This window comes from Nerophis ophidion, linkage group LG18, assembly GCF_033978795.1.
Source record: "Nerophis ophidion isolate RoL-2023_Sa linkage group LG18, RoL_Noph_v1.0, whole genome shotgun sequence".
NCBI lineage: Eukaryota > Metazoa > Chordata > Actinopteri > Syngnathiformes > Syngnathidae > Nerophis > Nerophis ophidion.
Window position 1 is genome coordinate 13,929,949 of NC_084628.1, and position 19,961 is coordinate 13,949,909.

The window sequence follows — 19,961 nt, forward strand, 5'->3', positions numbered from 1 at the left end:
CTATGTTCCTTTACAAGTATCATCCCCAAAGGACAAGGAATAGCTAAACATGCTAAAATGCAAACACTAGGATGATTTGCAAACCGCAAGCTAGAGCTTTTGAACGTAAAAAAAGGTGGGCGGATCGATACAAATATTGTCAGTAATGATACCAGATCTAATTTAATTTGGTCGATACTACAGTGGTTGGATTTACATTTATTATCCAAAAAAATGTTGTTGTTTGTTATCATTTACAAACTCAGGAAATAAGTCCCTGAACATTTAAATCATAGTCAAGAAAAAATAATTAGAATATATAATTGACATTGTAACACAGCCATACTGTGTTATTGTCTGATAAAAATTATGGTCAAAAAGAGGTTCATTCATTGATCTTGAAAATTTGAAGTATCAGCATTGGTATGACCAATACTGCCCCTAATGGATTGATACCCTAATTTGTAGTATCACTGAAAACCAATGTAAAATATAAACAAAAAAAACGAAGAATAAATGCTCATTACATTTTAAGTGTTGTGTAGAAAGAACCATGTTAGAGCAGAAGTAACCATCTATGACAGTAAATCAACAAGTAGATTATTAAGTTTCAACAAAATAACAACTGGAAATGATGCAAACTGTTACCACATGTCGCATCCAAATTAGGAAACTTTGTAACCCATTTTAAAATGGTTCTATTATCATTTAAATGTCAAATAATATATTGTGATATATATTGGTATTATGGGCAGCTCGGTGTAGGAAGGGTTAGTGCGTCTGCCTCATAATACGAAGGTCCTGAATAGCCCTGGGTCCAATCCCAGGCTCGGGATCTTTCTGTGTGGAGTTTGCATGTTCACCCCGTGACTGCGTGGGTTCCCTCCGGATACTCCGGCTTCCTCCCACTTCCAAAAACATGCACCTAGGGATAGGTTGATTGGCAACACTAAAATTGGCCCTAGTGTGTTAATGTGAGTGTGAATGTTGTCCGTCTATCTGTGTTGGCCCTGCGATGAGGTGGCGACTTGTCCAGGGTGTACCCCGCCTTCCGCCCGATTGTAGCTGAGATAGGCACCAGTGCCCCCCGCGACCCCAAAGGGAATAAACGGTAGAAAATGGATGGATGGATGTATTGGTATTGCAGGAAGCTGCAATATATGTAGCAATATTTATTTTAGGCCATATTGCCAATCCCTAGTTGTCACCTACCGGACTTTGAAGCACTGGAAGAGACTGTCTGGGTATTCTAGCTGGTACGGCTCCTGACAAACGATAGTGCCAAACCACCAGGCGTCATCTATCACTGAGCGGAACCGATCATCTACAAAAAGGGACAAAACCACATCTGTAGTACCACGCCTACAATGCCAAGTAAAAAGTATGCTCACCCGACTTACTTGGTTGCCAGTTTCTACGCAGAGCCTCGTCGTAGCTTTGCCTCAGCACCAGGAAATCTATTACATCCGGCATGTCGTGATATCTGCAAAAAATTAAATCAATTAATTGGTATTCTTGTCAAAGGAATATCTGGATCCCGAAAATACAGTTTGTCGTAGAATCATTAGTTAACACAAGATAATAACTTACTTGACAGAGAAGGACTTGTCAGTGATTCTGCCTGTGCCATGGTCAATTAGAGTCAGTTTCAAGCAGCAGAGTGTCGGAGGACAGACTTCATACTTGATCCCAGTAATCTTCACAAACTCCTGGTCCTGAAAGGAGAAGCAACACGTCAAATACAAATAAGGTAAACAATTTATTATTAAAAACTGCATCTATTTCTTTAGTTACAGCTTTGCTTGTCTTACCCGCAACTCCATTTTCTTCCAGGGCTGCTTATCCATGTTGATGGGATACACTTCTGTTCGTCTTACAGCCTCGACGTAAGCCTCGTGGCCCTGTCGGAAGTAGATCACCTGAAAGAAAGATGCAATTGGTTGGTTGGCTCTGATCTAATAATACCAGAGAAATAATTAACCCTACTGTGCCCTCTTTTCCTTAAACGGAAACTGCACTTTTTTGGAATATTGCCTATCGTTCACAATCATTATGAAAGACATTACAATGGATGTTTTTTTTTTTATAAATTCTAAATATTAAAGAAATACGATCTCAAGTCCGTTTACAATGTAGCCTCAGGTAGCCGCTCAATTCTGCCTTTAAAGTCCTTAAAAATAACATCCAAACACCTTCATTAGGGTTTTAATGCTCCAGCTTTCTCCCACCTCCAACAACATGGACCTGGGGATAGGTTGATTGGCAACACTAAATTGGCCCTAGTGTGTGAATGTGAATGTTGTCTGTCTATCTGTGTTGGCCCTGGGATGATGTGGCGGCTTGTCCAGGGCGTACCCCGCCTTCCGCCCGAATGCAGCTGAAACAAGCTCCAGCACCCCCCCGCCACCCAGAAAGGGACAAGGGGTAGAAAATGGATGGATGGATTCATGATGTAAGTAACATATTTTTTGGAGTATAAGTCGCTCCGGAATATAAGTCGCACCTGCCGAAAAGGCATAATAAAGAAGGAAAAAAACATATATAAGTCTCACTGGAGTATAAGTCGCATTTTTTGGGGAAATGTATTTGATAAAACCCAACACCAAGAATAGACATTTGAAAGGCAATTTAAAATAAAGAATAGTAAACAACAGGCTGAATAAGTGTACGTTATATGAGGCATAAATAACCAACGGAGCGTGCCTGGTATGTTGACGTAACATATTATGGCAAGAGTCATTCAAATAACTATAACATATAGAACATGCTATACGTTTACCAAACAATCTGTCACTCTTAAATCGATAAATCCCATGAAATCTTATACGTCTAGTCTCTTACGTAAATGAGCTAAATAATATTTGATATTTTACAGTAATGTGTTAATAATTTCACACATAAGTCGCTCCTGAGTATAAGTCGCACACTCTTGGCCAAACTATTAAAAAAAACTGTGACTTATAGACCGAAAAATACGATATATATGTAATGTAGCAACGGTCACATTTATAATAACATTTAATATTTATATATTTTGATAATTTTAAGCATACGTGGCGCATTATTTTTCAAAAAAGCTTAACGATGTGTGCTTTTTTTCCCTTCATCATTTTTACTCTCTGCAGACTTCGTGAGAGCCAACAAACATAATGAAACATCACTTACTGTACAATGTCTGCTGTCATTAGGATGCCGACTGCTAGGATGTTCATATATTCCAAATTATTGAAAAATTATTCATAATCCTCACAAAGACGGTGGGAGTGGGTGGGGGGACCATGCGTCTTTTCATGTCGTTCTCGACAGTTCCGAGTCCTAAATGGCTATCAAAGTGTACCAAGTTGTCGGATTATATCTTCAGCCATCTATTTTCCAAGTGAGAGGTATGATTTATGATCTACAAAAAACTTTCAAGAAGCAAAGAAGCGAGGAAACAGCAGACTACTCGATGATGTAAACATAGGCACACAGAAAGTGGTCACGTCGCCGCAATAAATAGTTTGTCTGCGTTAGCACTTAAGACAATACCACTAAAACTTGGTTAATATTCAAGTCACAAAATGTAGTTGGAGTATTGTTGACGCTTTTTGGATGATTATTTATTGCATTTAACGGGTGGAATAGAGGACCTCCTATTGGCTCTGCTGTAAGTGGATTTTTATTTATGTTTATTTAGTAATTAGAATTCATTAAAAAAAAAAAAATCCATCCGTCGTCATGTCTTTCATAATGATTGTGAACAATAGGCAAAATTCCCAAAGAAGTGCAGTTCCCCTTTAACAGCACTGCCCCAAAGATTCATTTTATCCAAAAGGATCAAATAAAAAATAAACAAGGCGCTGCGGCAACATGGTGACTTTGGGTTATAACCATATATGCAATTACGTACTTTTTAAGGGTATACAAACAAATCACTGGCGCCCCTCTTGAGCCGAACACACTATAAGCCGCACGTATTGCCGATTCACTTTTTGCACCACCGAATGTAACAATGCAGTTCGCAGAATTAAGGCACCGCAACAGTGTAAGCTAACTTTAGCATGTGTTTTTTCATTATCTAGATTGGAACTTGTGCAACCAATAAATTACTAGCAGTGCCTTATGTAACTACTATGGCAGGGGTAGGGAACCTCTGGCTTTAGAGCCAGATGCGGCTCTTTTGATGACTGCATCTGGCTCTCATATACATCAGAGCTGACATTACTTAACACAATAAGTAATGAATAATTCCGCTGGTAATCACAGTGTTAAAAATAACATTCAAAATATAAATCATTCTCATGCATTTTAATCCATCCATCCGTTTTTTTTTTTTACCGGACCATTTCAAGAAGTCGCATTAATAGTAAGAAGTATTTTTTTTATTATTGGTTAGCTTCAGAATAACAATGTTATTTAAAAGAATGACAGATTTATTATACTCTAAAAATGCTGGTCTTACATAAAAATGCACACATTTAGTTGTAATCAGTGTTAAAAAAAATATTATATGGCTCTCACGGAAATACATTTAAAACTATTTGGCTTTCATGGCTCTCTCAGCCAAAAAGGTTCCCGACCCCTGTACTATGGTGTAGGTTCAGCAATGTCATCCCTCATTATTGGTAAGTAGTTCTAACTGCTGTAAATGAATTTCTGCAAAGTTAGAATTATTAATTAGGAATTTAGTATTTTCATAAACAGAGCATATAAAAACTTGTAGTTTTCAACATTTATGAGAGCCACAGAAACAAGAAACAACACTAAGTCAACTGTGTATTTGTTTAATCCAATGCAGTAAACTTAATATTATAAACTTAAACTGTACTGATAATAGAAAATAAAACTTTCCAAAGAGTACTGACCTTAGGAACTATGGTCTCATCGTGATGTGGCAAAAGTCGACTGTACTACAATTAAGATATTTCTCTAACCATACTGGGAAATCTTTAAATACACACCTCATCACCCATTTGGGGAACAAAAGGAGACTTCCTGGGAATGACGTCGGTAATCCACAACGAGGGACGAAACTCATTGGACACCTCTCTGTTGATTGACGGTCGGACTTTTGGCCTCTGGTTGGAGTGAGAGGATATAAGAAAGAAATCACCAAGGTTTCTCTGCAAAGTGTTTCAATCAAGTTGCTAAAAAGTCTCACAACTCACTCTGGGAGACTTGTTCTTCAATTTCTTGGACTTCTCTTTGCTTAATGTCCCAGTTTTTTCTTCTTCGTCGCTCTGCTGTTGGTGCTGCTGCGCTTGCTGTTTCTCTTCCTCCTCCTCCTCTTCAACGTCTTCGTCCTCATCCTCCGAACTGCTGAGCTGGCGTCGCACTCGTTTTCGCGACGACAAAGGAGTCGACGGTTGAAGGTTGATGCCGGCATCTGCCGTCCAGTCTGAGTATTCACTTGATGAGTGGCTGTTTAAGTCATCATTTTAGGAGACAAAAGCAAAGCAAACAACACTTAATGTTAAAATTCTTGACAGAAAAAAAAATAAAAGTGGTAAGAAAATACCTTGGGCTGTCACTGTTCCACTCTTCCTCATTGGAGGATTCCAGTTCACTGCCATCCAAGTCATTGTCCTAGAGAGACAGCCCACACAATAAAATGACATTGGCTGCATGTAAACCCTATTCTAGAAAAAAGTCAAAAGAGTGCCGAATGGGATACCTCGGTGTGTGCGTCGGAGCTTGCCGTCTCCTCTCCCTCTTCGCACGACAGCTCAATGTATTCCAGCCCTGCAGCACTGCGGCCGTGTGTTCGCTTTGCAAGGGGAGGTTCTTCGTCAGAATCATCCTGCAGGATGGGAACGGTAAATGCAAATAGTTTAGTGTTGATGCCAAAGTTATAGAGCATATTTGATAAGAACACTAGCCTTTCCCTAAACTGCTTGTGTTAATGGTTGTCTTTCTCTATGTATTAGTGCACTAATTGACGGATATTCAGGGTATTTGACACCTACTCGACAGCTGTACATGATGCGCCTCTTCTTTACGTTGTATAACGCCACTTCCTCATCTCCTTTGGCAACCCTGATGTCTACTAAGTCCCTGGAAGACAATAAATACAAATTAAACCAACATTTATTTTTTTTTAAACTGTTATAAGTAGTGGTATCCTGCTATGATATTGGTAATGGTCCGATACCAACAACAACAAAAATACTACCAAATGATATCGGATTGTATCGAATCTCTACGATACAAGCAGTTCTTCAGCACGTTCGCTTGTGCAAAGCTGGGCAGCATGCTGTGATCTCAATATCAGCAATAAGCACACCAGGGTGGTTTATTGTGTATTCATTTACAAAAAGTAAACATGGTAGGCTACAAGCTTCTAGTAGCTACACAATCGCTAAGCACACAATAGAGGGACAGCATGGCATAGTGGGTAGAGCGGCCGTGCGAGAAACCTGTGGGTTGCAGGTTCGCTTCCCACCTATTGACATCCAAATCGCTGCCGTTGTGTCCTTGCTCTCACCTAAAATTGTTTTTGAGTAATTTTCCTTGATCAAGTCTTTTCTAACATTACACATTTCAAAATAATAACATATGTATGGTTTGTGCTGATATCGTATCACATCAATACTCAAGGCTACAATATCGGAAGTAAAAAAGTTGTAGCCGGGAACACCCCTAGTTATAAGGAAGTGTAGCGGTGTGAAACATTATTATATCTTTATAGAAAGCCAGCTTAGATGCAGTATACTGCAAATATCAGGGAATCTACCTATAGCTGCTGGGGGGAAGTTCAGGCACCACCACCCGTCTTCTCCAGGCTTGCAGGTCCCTTTCTGTGGCCATCTGACTGCGAGGTGCATTCTGATGCATCTGCCTGACACCTTCCACTTGCCCGCTTCGTCGCAGACCCACATTAGAAGGGGACTGCACATCTGCCCGGTCGTTTACAGACACTGCAATGAAAAATAGGTGAGATTCTTAATTTACACTGAAAAATGCAAAAAAAAAACAAAAAAAAACTTAAGCTCCGACCTCTACGTGGCGTATTTGGTGCTGGAAGAAGAGCTGCCCCTGTGGCCACAGCACCTTGGACGTGCCGGTCCTGCTGCTGCTGAAGTTGTCGAATGGCCTCATCCAGAAGGTTGCTGCGTCTTAATGAAATCTCCTCCAGCTCTGCAGTCTGCTGACTGATCACCTGCTCAACCACCTCGCCATCACCTGAACAAACACGAGGAGTCAGCTTCTTCAAAGACACCTTGGTTCATCCATCCATTTCTCTTCTTCCGCTTATCTGGGATCGGGTTGGGGGGCAGGAGATTAGGCAGAGAAAGCTTGACTTCTCTCTCTCTCCCCAGCTCCCCCCGGGGGATACCAGGGCATTCCCAGGCCAGCTGGGAGACATAGTCTCTCCAATGAGTCTTTGGTCTTCCCCTTGGTCTACTACTGCTCGGACGTGCCGTATCACCTTCCCAGTTAATTTGAAAGCTTTGCCTTTTGGCTTAGCTCACTCTTCACCCCTACTGCCGACGTCGCACCGATTCGCCTGTCGGTCTCAAGATACGCCTTTCCCTTACGCATGAGCAAGACCCCAATGTACTTGATCTCCTCCACTTGGGGCAGGCTCTTGTCCGCAATCCGTGGATAACACTTCACCCTTTATCCACAGAGTTTTATTAAATTTTTACTGAAGCTAAGGTTCATTATGTTTATATAAATACATGCATACAGTTGGATCTATTCTTACTGGTGGCAACATATCCCAGCTGAGGAACCAGGTGTTCAGCTGCTATGTTCTCCCGCCCTGGAACAAGACGCTGGTACCTGGAAAGTCAAAGAAATGTAAATCCAATACATGAGAAAATGACTACCTTACAGTGAAAACATATGAAAAGTGCTAAACAACAGATGCTATACAGTCTACCTTGGTGGATGGGGGTTTCCATCCACATCCACTAAAAAAGGCGGGGGCATTAAATGGGGGGCCTGTTGTGTCTGTTCGTCAAGCACAAAGCCATTGGCATCTCGAATAAGTGGCCTGTAGTCTGTGTGGAAGAAGACCTGGTCTGGAAGCTGTTTAAGGGACCAGGAAAAATACAAATACAAGAGTAGGATTAGGCAGGATTTTCACCAGCTCCACAGGTTGCAGTTCAGTGTGAAGGCATTCTACATAATTAGGAGGAAAAAAAACTCTCTTTAAGAGATTTTTTCTTGCCTTCTCATATGGCTTTGAACTACCGTAGCCAAAGATGAGCAGATGTCCATGGGAGTCTGTGCAGGCAAAACGATGACCGTCGGGTGTGAATTTGCAGTCAAAAACTGCACCGTGACCTTGGCCCTCAATCTGAACAAGAAATTGCAGACAGGACAACAAAATAAACTAAATTAAACTGTTAAACTCCTAATCTGCAGACAAACTGATCAACATTCTGTAGTGTACCACGTTGAAATAGTGCTGAGTCCTTTTCCCTTGCAGAAGGTCCCATATGAAGACGTTTCCATCATGGCCGGCCGACAAGATAATCCTATGGTCAAAGGGGTGCGGCTCAAGTACAAACACTTCAGCCTCGTGGCCCTGAAAACAAGGTTCAGCAAGGTTCTTGTTGCTTTGCTCTTCAGTGCTTTTTTAAATTAGTTCAATTAAATAAATACATTACTTTTAGGACATGTAACAACTGTCCCGTGTAGGAGTTCCACACTTTGAGGAGATGATTATTGACAGCTGTGATAACCGTGTTGTCATGACGATCCCAGGCTACCATGGTAACTTTGGGCTTGAAGTAGCTTTCCTCTTCATTCATTGGCTCAGCACTGAAGAATGAAAACATTAACATAATATCTTAGTACATGAATTAGGAGTTAACTTTGCATCAAATGTGATTAATTGCAAATAGATATTTAGTTCGCTTGTATGTATACAGGGTTCAATTTTAATGTAATTGAATGTGGTGGGCCGCCACAGCATTTCTATTACCTCCAAACCTTGAAAATACATGTATGTTGTTTTTACTCGAAAGCTAATTAAAGTAACATAATGTATTGTGGAAATTACACAACATCTGACGCCATTTAACTTGTATTACAAAACGTGTGCTAACTAAATGGCACAATTCCAACAGGTACCGCTAGTGTACACACTTTCATCTCCGTGAGGCTGCACTTTGCCGCCGGAACACACAACACTTTCTCATTCTACGCCAATCACCTTTCAGGCACGGAAAGTGTGTTTGCAGACATCTCAAAAACTGACATTAAATCCAAACCACTCAATTATAAAACATTAACACAAGCAGGTTGTTCCGTTTTGACTGGATATACAGTACAGGCCAAAAGTTTGGACACACCTTCTTTTCAAAGTGCTTTCTTTATTTTCATAACTATTTACATTGTAGATTGTCACTGAAGGCATCAAAACTATGAATTAACACATGTGGAGTTATGTACTTAACAAAAAAAGGTGAAATAACTGAAAACCTGTTTTATATATCTAGCCACCCCTTGCTCTGATTACTGCTTTGCACACTCTTGGTATTCTCTCAATAAGCTTCAAGAGGTAGTTACCCGAAATGGGTTTTCACTTCACAGGTGTCATAGTTTTGATGCCTTAAGTGACAATCTACAATAGTTATAAAAATAAATAAAACGTATTGAAATGAGAATGTGTGTCAAAACTTTTGGCCTGTACTGTATACAGCTTATTACTTGCACACTATTGACAAGTGACATACCGAAAACTCAACCACCAAAAAAAGTGAAGTATATTTGTAAAGCGCTTTTCTGTAGTGACTCAAAGCGCTTTTACATAGTGAAACCCAATATCTACGTTACATTTAAACCAGTGTGGGTGGCACTGGGAGCATGTGGGCAAAGTGTGTTGTACTCAATGGTTAACTGGACATCTTTATGTGCTCGACTCCTCAATCATTGGTATGTGTTCTTCTACAAAACCATTCTGGGTATCACTCCATCTTATCTATCTTGTCTTATAACAAAGAAACAGGGAAGTCACAATCTTCGTTCAATGAATGTTCTACAATTTGTCGTCCCCAAAGTAAGAACTGACACTGGGCAAGAAAGCATTTAGGTTTTCAGCACCGAAGGCTTGGAATAACCTACAATCGAGCATTCAACTTCAAACCCTTGTTACATTGAATGAGTTTAAAGCTTCTGTGAAAGGACTGCAGTCTACCTTGTCTGTATGCACATGTGTCATGTGAGTAAGTGCTAATGTTCTGAATTTGATGTTTTATGTGTTGTTTACTGTTTTTAATGTAACCTTGCTGCTGCCCTCTTGGCCAGGTCTCCCTTGGAATAGAGATATTTCATCTCAATGGGATTTTTACCTGGTTAAATAAAAGCTAAAAAAAATGAAAAAAGTGTCTTGCTCAAGGACACAACGGCAGTAACTAGGCAGTAATGGCGGAAGCGGGGATCGAACCTGGAACCCTCAAAATGCTGGCACTGCCACCCTACCAACCAAGCCATACCGCCCCACAAAAAAGACTGATTACCAAAAACAGTCAGGGTTTCCCACACATTCATTTATTTGTGGCGGCCCGCCACGAAAAAATGATTACGGCCACCACAAATAAGAAAAAAATAAAATAAAAAAATTTAATATATATATATATATTTTTTCCGTCTATTGACTCGCTCGACCGCTCATAAAAACAATGGGACTCTGTCTGTGAATGGATCTTGTAGTGACATATTATATAAATATGTAAATATTATATAAATATGTACATAAAGTGTTGTAATTATATTCCAACTCCGCGTTCTTCTTGGTCATCGCCGCCGCTACTATATATATATATATATATATATATATATATATATATATATATATATATATATATATATATATATATGTATATACATATATATACATATATATTTATATATAGTACACACACACACACACACACACACACACACACACACACACACACACACACACACACACACACACACAGTAATGACATAATAATAACATACATAAAATGTATCATAAGTAGGAGCAACATTGCTTCCTCTGACCACATAATTTCCAGTAACAATTACCCAGGAAGAGTGGCGGACATGTTGAGCAAGATGCACCGCCACTGCTGCCGATGATGGAGCTTCCAGATCCTCGCCGTACCATCTCGACTTCCACTCACAAACCTGAGGGAAGTACAGCAGCATTGAACCTTCAACTCTTGAGTGTTATTAAATAAAACACAAAGACAAAATAAAGCATACCTTTCCCCTGAGTGGCAAAATTGGATGCTGTCAACTTTGTCCTAAACAAAGCACACATATAATATATAAGCAAATACAATAATATGTAACAAAAAGTTTGGCCAAGTTGTATGTTAACTTACTGTGTGTTCATGGAGCTCTGATATCTTTTCTGGACTTCCACTCCCCAAGTAGTATATTCTGATGACATCATCAGTGCTTCCTGTTGCTAAGAAAAAGCCACCTGCAAAAATATTAAAGCAACAATTTGTATGGTATTCTCCTGAATTATGATCAAATTTTTAATATTGGTACAAAATTGTGGTCTACATAGGATGTTGGAGTCATTACCTGGACTAAAGGAGGAGCATACGGTCTGAACTCCTGGCCTCGGACGCTCTGTAAACTTGTGTGGACGATCACTTTAAGAGGAGAGAAAATATTTACTAGAATAGATCAAAACCTTATGCCTTAGACGAGGGCCCCTTGATAGGCTGCCCACAGGCCTAGGTCATTGGTGGCCCCCAAACCGTTATTCCATCACTATATGTTGGTCAGCATGTTTTTACCAAGGCTTATCCCCCATACTCACGCTACTCAGACTGTTTTTAATTGCGTCACTCATGAGCTCCCTGCTACGTGCACTTCAAGTTTCACTTTTATGTTTGCAGCTCACATAGACACTTAGCCGGGTGTCTGCGCGTAATTTTGTAACAAGTCACTGGACACAGGGGGGCTTTAAATTATAGGCAGTAGTCGGAAATAGAAATGATAAACTATTTATTCAAAATATTTAATTTGTAATTGTTCCAGCACCATCCCTGTTTTTGTGTGATTATAATTATGAGCTATTATGAATCAATGATCTTGAACATTTGAAGTTCAAGCAGCATTTATATTAACAATCCTGCCCCTTGAGCAATTTGGTATTGGATCGATACCAAAATGTGTAGTATCATCCAAATCTAATGGAAAGTATCAAAACAACAGAAGAATAAGTGCTTATTGTATATGAACCAGAGTGTCAACATAATTTTTTTACAAAAGAAAGCAACCAGCTGTTAACAGTAAATTAGCAAATAGATTATCAGTTCTGAGAAAATAATACAACTGGATGTTATGCAATATGTCATATAACAGCCAAATTTGGAGCCCTTCTAACCCTGTTTTGAAATGGTAATGTTATAATTCACATAAAAAATTATATATCCTGATATATATCATTATTGCAGGTTGCTGCAATATACTGTTTATCGCAATATAAATTTTAGGCCATATCGTCCATCTCTATACAGTGTTTGAAGGAAAACAAAAAGATTAAATGACGAATACATTTAAACAAATCGTCCCTTAAATATTCTACAACAATCACTGCAAAGTTCGTATTAATGCTTGTAATCTGACCTAATAAATGGACCTCCATGATTTGAGTACCTCTAGCATAATTTCATAAAAATCTGAAAAAAATTATTCTATGTACGAGGTGTTTTTTTTTCTTTCTGGTGTGCATTATGTGCGTTAATAGAGTTACCATTCCTAATTTTAATGCACAATGAATTACTTTTTGTTGAACATATATTCAGTTTCTCACAGTCGGTTTTGGATGGATGGATTGCACGCTATACATGCAAGTAGTTTTTTAAACAATAATCTTTATTTTTTATGAAGTAATGTTTCTGTTCAGTGCTGTTTGTATTGGATGTAATTTTTTAATGCAAGCAAACTTTTCCTTTATTAACGACCTCTTAGAAACACAAGGTAAAAAAGCTGCACTCACCTAAAGTTGATGTTGTTGACGTCCCACTGCCAGAAACAGACCGTAGCGTCAGTACCAGTGGAAAGCATGTATCGCTTTGAGCCCTTGGCAAACGGTGAGAACTGGAAGCACATTCACACATCAGATTCATTACATTGCATCAAGAGGCACCCCAGTATTACCTGGCCAATAAAAATTGTCATCACCTGGATTTAACAAATATGTAGTAGCCTCCCATTGGACAATTAATACATGGGTGATTTAATCATGTTCCAGACAGAAACAAATAGTTAAAACCTGCAGTGAGTATTTTTTTGTTAGATAAACAACCATGCTAGAATACACATCATTTGGTCATTGAAAATATGCTATTGGCAATGTAAAACATCAGAGGAAAATACTGAAACTAATAAAATCAGGTTAAGACATGGCCAACACAATATTAAAAAGTGTAAGGACCGTGAGGAAAGTTTTCATCATCAATACAACAACTGAGCAAAAAAATATATATTATTGCAACAATTGACAGAAACAGATGTGACAAGAGATTATTGTGAAAACAATGCTACAGCGAATTTGTCACAATGTTAAGATGGGCGATATTGCCTTAAATCTATATTGCGATATTTACTTTATTGCAGAATGCTATATATCATTGTGATATATCATTTGGTATGTAAATAATAGAAGCATTTCAAAACAGATTACAAAGGCTTCTAATTTGGCTCTTGACATAGCAGTAACATCGTATCATTTCCAGTTGTTTCATTTTGTTAAAAATAATTAATTTACTATTAATATCTGATTACTTTCTGTTAAAAAGGTAATAAGCATTTATTATTTGGTTGCTTGAATACCTTACATTAGTTTTGGGCCATACTACAAATTTAGGTATCAGTTTGGGTCGGACCTATGATGATCCTTAAAATCGTCGAGGTCATTAAATGATTACAAGTATAATCACAATTATAATCAGACAAAACACTAAGTGGTGTTGTAACAATATCAAATATTTTTTTCAATTATGTCTTACTATTGTCTGTGATAAAAATCCTTTGTTTATTGCCTTAAAAGTCCTGCTGTGTCCATTCCGTGTTATTTCCTGAGTTTGTAAACAATAACGACAAAAAAATATTTTTTTGATAATGAAAAATATCATTTTAACTCAGTAGTAATGACCATATACAGCAGTGGTCCTCAACCTTTTTGTAGCTGCGGACCGGTCAACGCTTGATGATTTGGCCCGCAGCCCGGCGGCGGGTGGATGGGGGCGGGGTTCTTTTTCCTTTTCTTTTTGGGCTGGTGCACTAATTTTAAGTGCATCTTGTGATTTTAATGTTGATTTAATAAAAAAGTAAATAAAAAAATAAAATAAAAAAAATTAAATAAAAAATATTTAATACTAAATTCTTCTGCGGCCCAGTACCGATCGAGCCGCGGCCCGGTGCCCGGTGGTAGGGGACCACTGATATACAATACTCTTAATAGGTATCGTTACTGTCGATATTATTATTGAGCCGCACCACCTTTGTTTACATTCAAGTTCTCTAGATTGTGGTTAGCACATCCTCATACAGTGTGTAAAGTAGCATGTTTAGCTATTTCGCATCCTCCAGGGATGATCCATGTAAAAAACGGAGTTAATTTTTCGCCATGGAGGCTAGGATTGCTGACTTAGATATGGCTTTGCACTGTGGAGGGACATTGGGCGTTAGCTAGAATGCTACAGTGCATTGAGGACGCGTTCGATGACTTGTTGTGGTCGATATAACACCAGTATTAAAAGCTCTATCAGCCAGATTTATATCATTCATATTGTATATCTTGGAACCCTAAAGACAGTGTGACAAAACTCAAGAGTTGTCAAATGTTGACCTAATTTGAGCAGGCTGGTTTTACCTGTAGGGAGGTAATTGATCCACTGTGACCCTGTAGCACAGCCACAGGTGCACAGGTACGAAGGCACCACACGCGAATGGTTTTGTCACAGCTTCCCGCGGCAATCAGCGTGTTTTCGTAACTGACCGCCAAGTCTGTGATCTCGGCTGAATGTCCTCGCAACGTTGAATGGAGCCTCCCGTCAAAGGAAGACCAAATCTTCACCAAGCAGTCATCTGAGCCCTAGCAAAAGAATATCACACAATAATTTAGGCTGAGGAAAATAATGGATGTTTTTGACAAGGCTTTCTTACTGTGAAGATCCTCAGACCGGTACGGTCAAATGCGATACAATACACTGCCGACAGATGCCCCAGGATTCGCTGATGCAGACGCATGCGCTCATAGTTGCTGATGGGGTTGATGGAGCTGAAGCACTGCGCTCCTGTCAGCTCTCTGCCCCGATAGACGTTGACTGTTTAGCGGCAAGATACAAACTATCAGAACAGATAGCAATGACCCTGAAAGGTCTAAAGGGTGTACACAAACCAACACAGATACTAACACATAGGAGGGCATGTGGGAGCAGAACAGTGCCGAGGTAGTGCACCACGTTTTCAAAAGCAGTTTTTGCCAGACACAGATGAAAACAAGTGACACGACACCCACCTATATGTGGAGGTTTCTTGCAGTTTAAAGGCCTCTCTGGTGGTCTGCCCCTGTGAAGGGCTGCATATGATGAAGTTCGACACCGCACGGCATCACAGTCTGGAAACAAACAAAAGGTTCTCATCAAATTTACTAAGTATAATAATAGTAATGCAACACATTTTCGGTCATTCAATATTTTTGGCCGAAATATGGCCTAAAGTTGCATTTGTGGCTTTCGGCTAAAAGACTTTTTAGCACTGAAACAAAACTGCTGAAACCGAATGTTGTAATGACGTAAGCGGGTAGCGTGCATTTGTCTGGTGTGGGAGAAACATGCCTGCGGTTAGGGATGATGTTCAAAACCAGTTCTCCCGATTGTTTGATAAGAAAAAACAATTCTACGCATTCGAAACCCTTTTTGAGAACCGATTCCCGTTATCGAAGCCACTGTACCGTATTTTCGCGACCATAGGGTGCACCGTATTAAAAGGTGCCGTGTCAGTTACGGGTGCTATTTCTGTAGTTAACGCATAAATACGGATTGGGGTATTTTTGGGCGCAGGCATGGTTATGCATACTCTAACATGCATGGACGCAGGAGCAAAGCTGAGTTTGGTTGTACGTAATTGAAGTATTTATCAAGGTACTCACATTATTTTTTGATCAATCCTCACCCACAAATCCATCAAAGTCCTCATCTTCTGTGTTCGAAATGAACAGCGGGGCAAATTCTCCATCAAACATGCCAGATTCCCTCTCCTCATTTTCAAAGTCAATCTCATTGTCCATTAACCTAACAAGCTAACACAACAGTAAAAGCCGACTTCTCTTGTATCGTTGTGCGTATTGATTCGCTACTGTGCTGGTTCTACTTCTTCTCCAGTGTGCTTCACCGGGATGTCGAAAGTGAGCGGCAACTCGTCCATGTTGGTGATGTGTTTGTCTGCATTTTTTTTTTTTTTTTGCAACGCACATAGCGTTACTTTTAGACCTCAAACCCAGATCACACCTCACTCCAACCCACTTCTCCAAAGTGGGTTGGCTTAGGGTGGAGGACAAAGTGAAACAACTTGCACTGAGCCTAGTCTATACAATCCGCTACACCTTCCTGATACCGAAGTACATGTCAAACTACTTCCTTAACGTAAATGACCGCCATAAACACAACACCAGGGGGAGCTCTACAAACCACGTTAAACCCAGATTCCGATCTAACAAAGGTCTTAACTCATTCTCTTTCTATGCCGCATCAATGTGGAATGCACTTCAAACAGGTGTAAAAGTGCATCGCTATCCTTCAAAACCGCTCTAAAACAACACCTCCAGGCAACTTCAACCCTCCCCCATTCACATCCCATCTCCCCGGATTGTAAATAACCTAATGTAAATATTCAAATGTATTTCTAATGTATATACTTGTTCTTATGCTATCTGAACTCACTATGTTATCTGCTCGCTGTACATATCCTACTAAGTAAGACCTACACTGTTTCAATGTCCATTTCTCTGTTGATGCAATTGTTGATGACTGAAGTACTGAAATCAACCAAGGCTCCCCATCACACCCCCCAGGATTGTAAATAATTTAAATAATTCAATGTATATACTATGATGATTAACTTGTGTGATGACTGTATTATGCTGATAGTATATATTTGTACCATGAATTGATTAACGTGAACCCTGACTTAAACAAGTTGAAAAACGTATTCGGGTGTTTCCATTTAGTGTTCAATTGTATGGAATATGCACTGAATTGTGCAATCTACTAATAAAAGTTTCAATCAATCAATAGCAGTACTATGTGCTCCCTGGGAGCGTGCCTTTAGCGTCCTCTCTCAACTGAAACCTTCACCCTTTATCGGCCGCATGCTGTCCTCAGTCACGTCCGCTTTTCCTTCATATAAACAGCCTGCCAGCGCAGTCATATAACATCTATAGCTTTTGGAACTCAGTGCACACACAACAACCTATCTGGACTCGATGAGAGATTCGACAAGGAATCTGTTCAATTAAAGGACTCGATAATGGCATTGAACTCGATAATTTCTTAACGAACAGCATCCCTACCTGCGGTGTTGACAAATTTCAATAAATCTGAGTAGGACCCAAGGGCAAAGATCTGCACAGCATGCACTGAATTGTGCAATCTACTAATAAAAGTTTCATTCAATCAATCAATCAATAGCAGCACTATGTGCTCCCTGGGAGCGTTCCTTTAGCGTCCTCTCTCAACTGAAACCTTCACCCTTTATCGGCCGCATGCTTTCCTCAGTCATGTCCGCTTTTCCTTCATATAAACAGCCTGCCGGCGCAGTCATATAACATCTATAGCTTTTGGAACTCAGTGCGGCGGCATAGCTCGGTTGGTAGAGTGGCCGTGCCAGCAACTTGAGGGTTGCAGGTTCGATTCCCGCTTGTGCCATCCTAGTTAGTGCCGTTGTGTCCTTGGGCAAGACACTTTACCCACCTGCTCCCAGTGCCACCCACACTGGTTTGAATGTAACTTAGATATTGGGTGTCACTATGTAAAGCGCTTTGAGTCACTTGAGAAAAGCGCTATATAAATATAATTCACTTCACTTCACAGTGCACACACAACAACCTATCTGGACTCGATAAGAGATTCGACAAGGAATCTGTTCAACAAAAGGACTCGATAATGGCATCGAACTCGATAATTTCTTAACGAACAGCATCCCTACCTGCGGTGTTGACAAATTTCAATAAATCTGAGTACGACCCAAGGGCAAAGATCTGCAAAGCGTGCAAGGTGGAAATATCTAGAAGTCACACTTGTTTACTGCATATTCATGTTGTTCTTTTTCCTGTGCGGTTTTGCTATGTTTTGGAACATGCAACAGAACATTATGTACCACTTTTTTCAGATGCAGTCGGGCACCCACTTTTTTACTGCGCTGAATGTCCAAAAAATGCATGCAAAAATAATGTAAAACATTTCAGGAATTAAGATGAAATATTAAGATTATGTTTGACTATAATATCACATTTCCAAAGTGCACAAATCTGACTTGGGTACCTTTGGAGGTCCTAAGCATGGACTGCTTTCCGGACCCCAGAAGGGAATGCACGCCGGGCACACAAGACGGCACATCTTTGTCAAGAAGCGGCCCCATCTGCTTACATATTTGAAGCAAATGATCTGGTGCAATGTGTCTGTTTGATGCAACCTGAATGGGGGGAAAAAGACAAATACGTACATAAGTTGCTGCATTGCGTTGATGATTGGAATAAAAAGCACATACCGTGTCAAAAACATGTGAAAACCAGTAATGCAGCTCTTTTGTATAAATAATTTTGCATTGTTTGATCAGAGGAAGAAACACACACAGGATGTGTTGAGTCTGACAACAGGCGAAAGGTGGGGTGGACCCCCGACACTGATCATGCCAGTTCCTCACAGGCACATGTAGACAAGCATTCACCCATGGGAAACTTTCAAACTGCTCTAATTTTGTTCATTTGTCTATGTAGAGCCGAAACACCCGACTAGCGGTCCAAAACGTCTGACTCGCTTTTTAATTTAATTTCAACTCGACCCGGCTATCCTATTCATTTATAAAAAACGTATGCTGTCAAGTTTAATTCATAAACTGTAGTTAAAAGAGGCCTACACTTTATAAAATACCCAAGGACACAATGCTTAACAACATATACTTTAAAATTTACAACAATATAACATTAATAAGACATGCTCAAAGCCTGTACTTTATACTGCAAGTAAATCAATGCATCCACTTAAAAGCTATACTAATAACACTACAATACTACACAGGTAAAATACTATAGTCTTCCATTGCCAAACAAGCAATGCTACATACTGTATGTCATATTGAAATACTACTCAGTCAATGCTGGAGAACATGCAGAATACAGAAAGAGTGACAATAAAAGCAAAAAAAAAGCCAAATTGTTGTATGTCCCTTACAAAAAATATATACTCGTAGTGTAAATATCTAAATTATTGGGAAAATGGCTCAAAGGCCTCATGTCTTGTGACGTCTCCACAGCTTTTTACTTCAGGCGTAGCTCCTTATGCAAAACGTTTCCTTTTAATCGACCAATCAGAGCGCAGGTTACAGGCGAAAACAACGCAGAGACGACGCATATCACCTCCTGATTGGTCAACTGGGCGGCTTCGTACAGCGTGTGACACGAAATTCCCCACCCTGAGCTAGCTGCGGTACAACTGTTGCGGCTAAATAACAAATAAAACCTCACATTTTTGCGTGCCATTGGAAAGTTTTTTTCTGATGTTTTTAACATGGTATCATCTGCTTTGAGATATTTTGCATTTGAATTTTTTTGTTACATACTTAACAAAATGAAACAATATTCAGTTATTACCTAGGACCTACTCAAGGACACAATGCATAGATATACAACATACACTTTAAAATTCACAACAATATAACATTTATAAGACATGCTCAAAGCCTGTACTTTATACTGCAAGTAAAACAATGCATACTAATAACACTACAATACTACACAGGTAAAATACTGTAGTCTT

The 19,961-nt window shown here is 39.6% G+C and overlaps 1 protein-coding gene across 4 annotated transcripts in view; it reads right to left on the bottom strand.

The window, feature by feature from the left end:
- brwd1 (bromodomain and WD repeat domain containing 1) overlaps positions 1-19,961 on the bottom strand; it is a 39,952-nt gene that overhangs the window by 16,590 nt on the left and 3,401 nt on the right. Inside the window, exons 5-29 of one of the 4 annotated variants that reach the window (XM_061877297.1) lie at positions 18,468-18,618; positions 15,446-15,544; positions 15,091-15,251; positions 14,798-15,019; positions 12,920-13,020; positions 11,494-11,564; positions 11,286-11,386; positions 11,164-11,204; positions 10,984-11,085; positions 8,577-8,730; positions 8,360-8,494; positions 8,135-8,263; positions 7,844-7,992; positions 7,667-7,743; positions 6,955-7,140; positions 6,692-6,875; positions 5,925-6,012; positions 5,633-5,758; positions 5,477-5,544; positions 5,127-5,379; positions 4,920-5,036; positions 1,791-1,898; positions 1,570-1,694; positions 1,380-1,462; positions 1,192-1,303 (exon numbers count right to left, since the gene is read on the bottom strand). In XM_061877297.1, the coding sequence (XP_061733281.1) occupies positions 1,192-1,303; positions 1,380-1,462; positions 1,570-1,694; positions 1,791-1,898; positions 4,920-5,036; positions 5,127-5,379; positions 5,477-5,544; positions 5,633-5,758; positions 5,925-6,012; positions 6,692-6,875; positions 6,955-7,140; positions 7,667-7,743; positions 7,844-7,992; positions 8,135-8,263; positions 8,360-8,494; positions 8,577-8,730; positions 10,984-11,085; positions 11,164-11,204; positions 11,286-11,386; positions 11,494-11,564; positions 12,920-13,020; positions 14,798-15,019; positions 15,091-15,251; positions 15,446-15,544; positions 18,468-18,618 (3,143 nt within the window). Of the gene's footprint in view, positions 1-1,191; positions 1,304-1,370; positions 1,463-1,569; positions 1,695-1,790; positions 1,899-4,919; positions 5,037-5,126; positions 5,380-5,476; positions 5,545-5,632; positions 5,759-5,924; positions 6,013-6,691; positions 6,876-6,954; positions 7,141-7,666; positions 7,744-7,843; positions 7,993-8,134; positions 8,264-8,359; positions 8,495-8,576; positions 8,731-10,983; positions 11,205-11,285; positions 11,387-11,493; positions 11,565-12,919; positions 13,021-14,797; positions 15,020-15,090; positions 15,252-15,445; positions 15,545-18,467; positions 18,619-19,961 lie in introns of all 4 variants that reach the window. The other 3 variants (XM_061877296.1, XM_061877295.1, XM_061877294.1) reach the window with 3 other exon arrangements.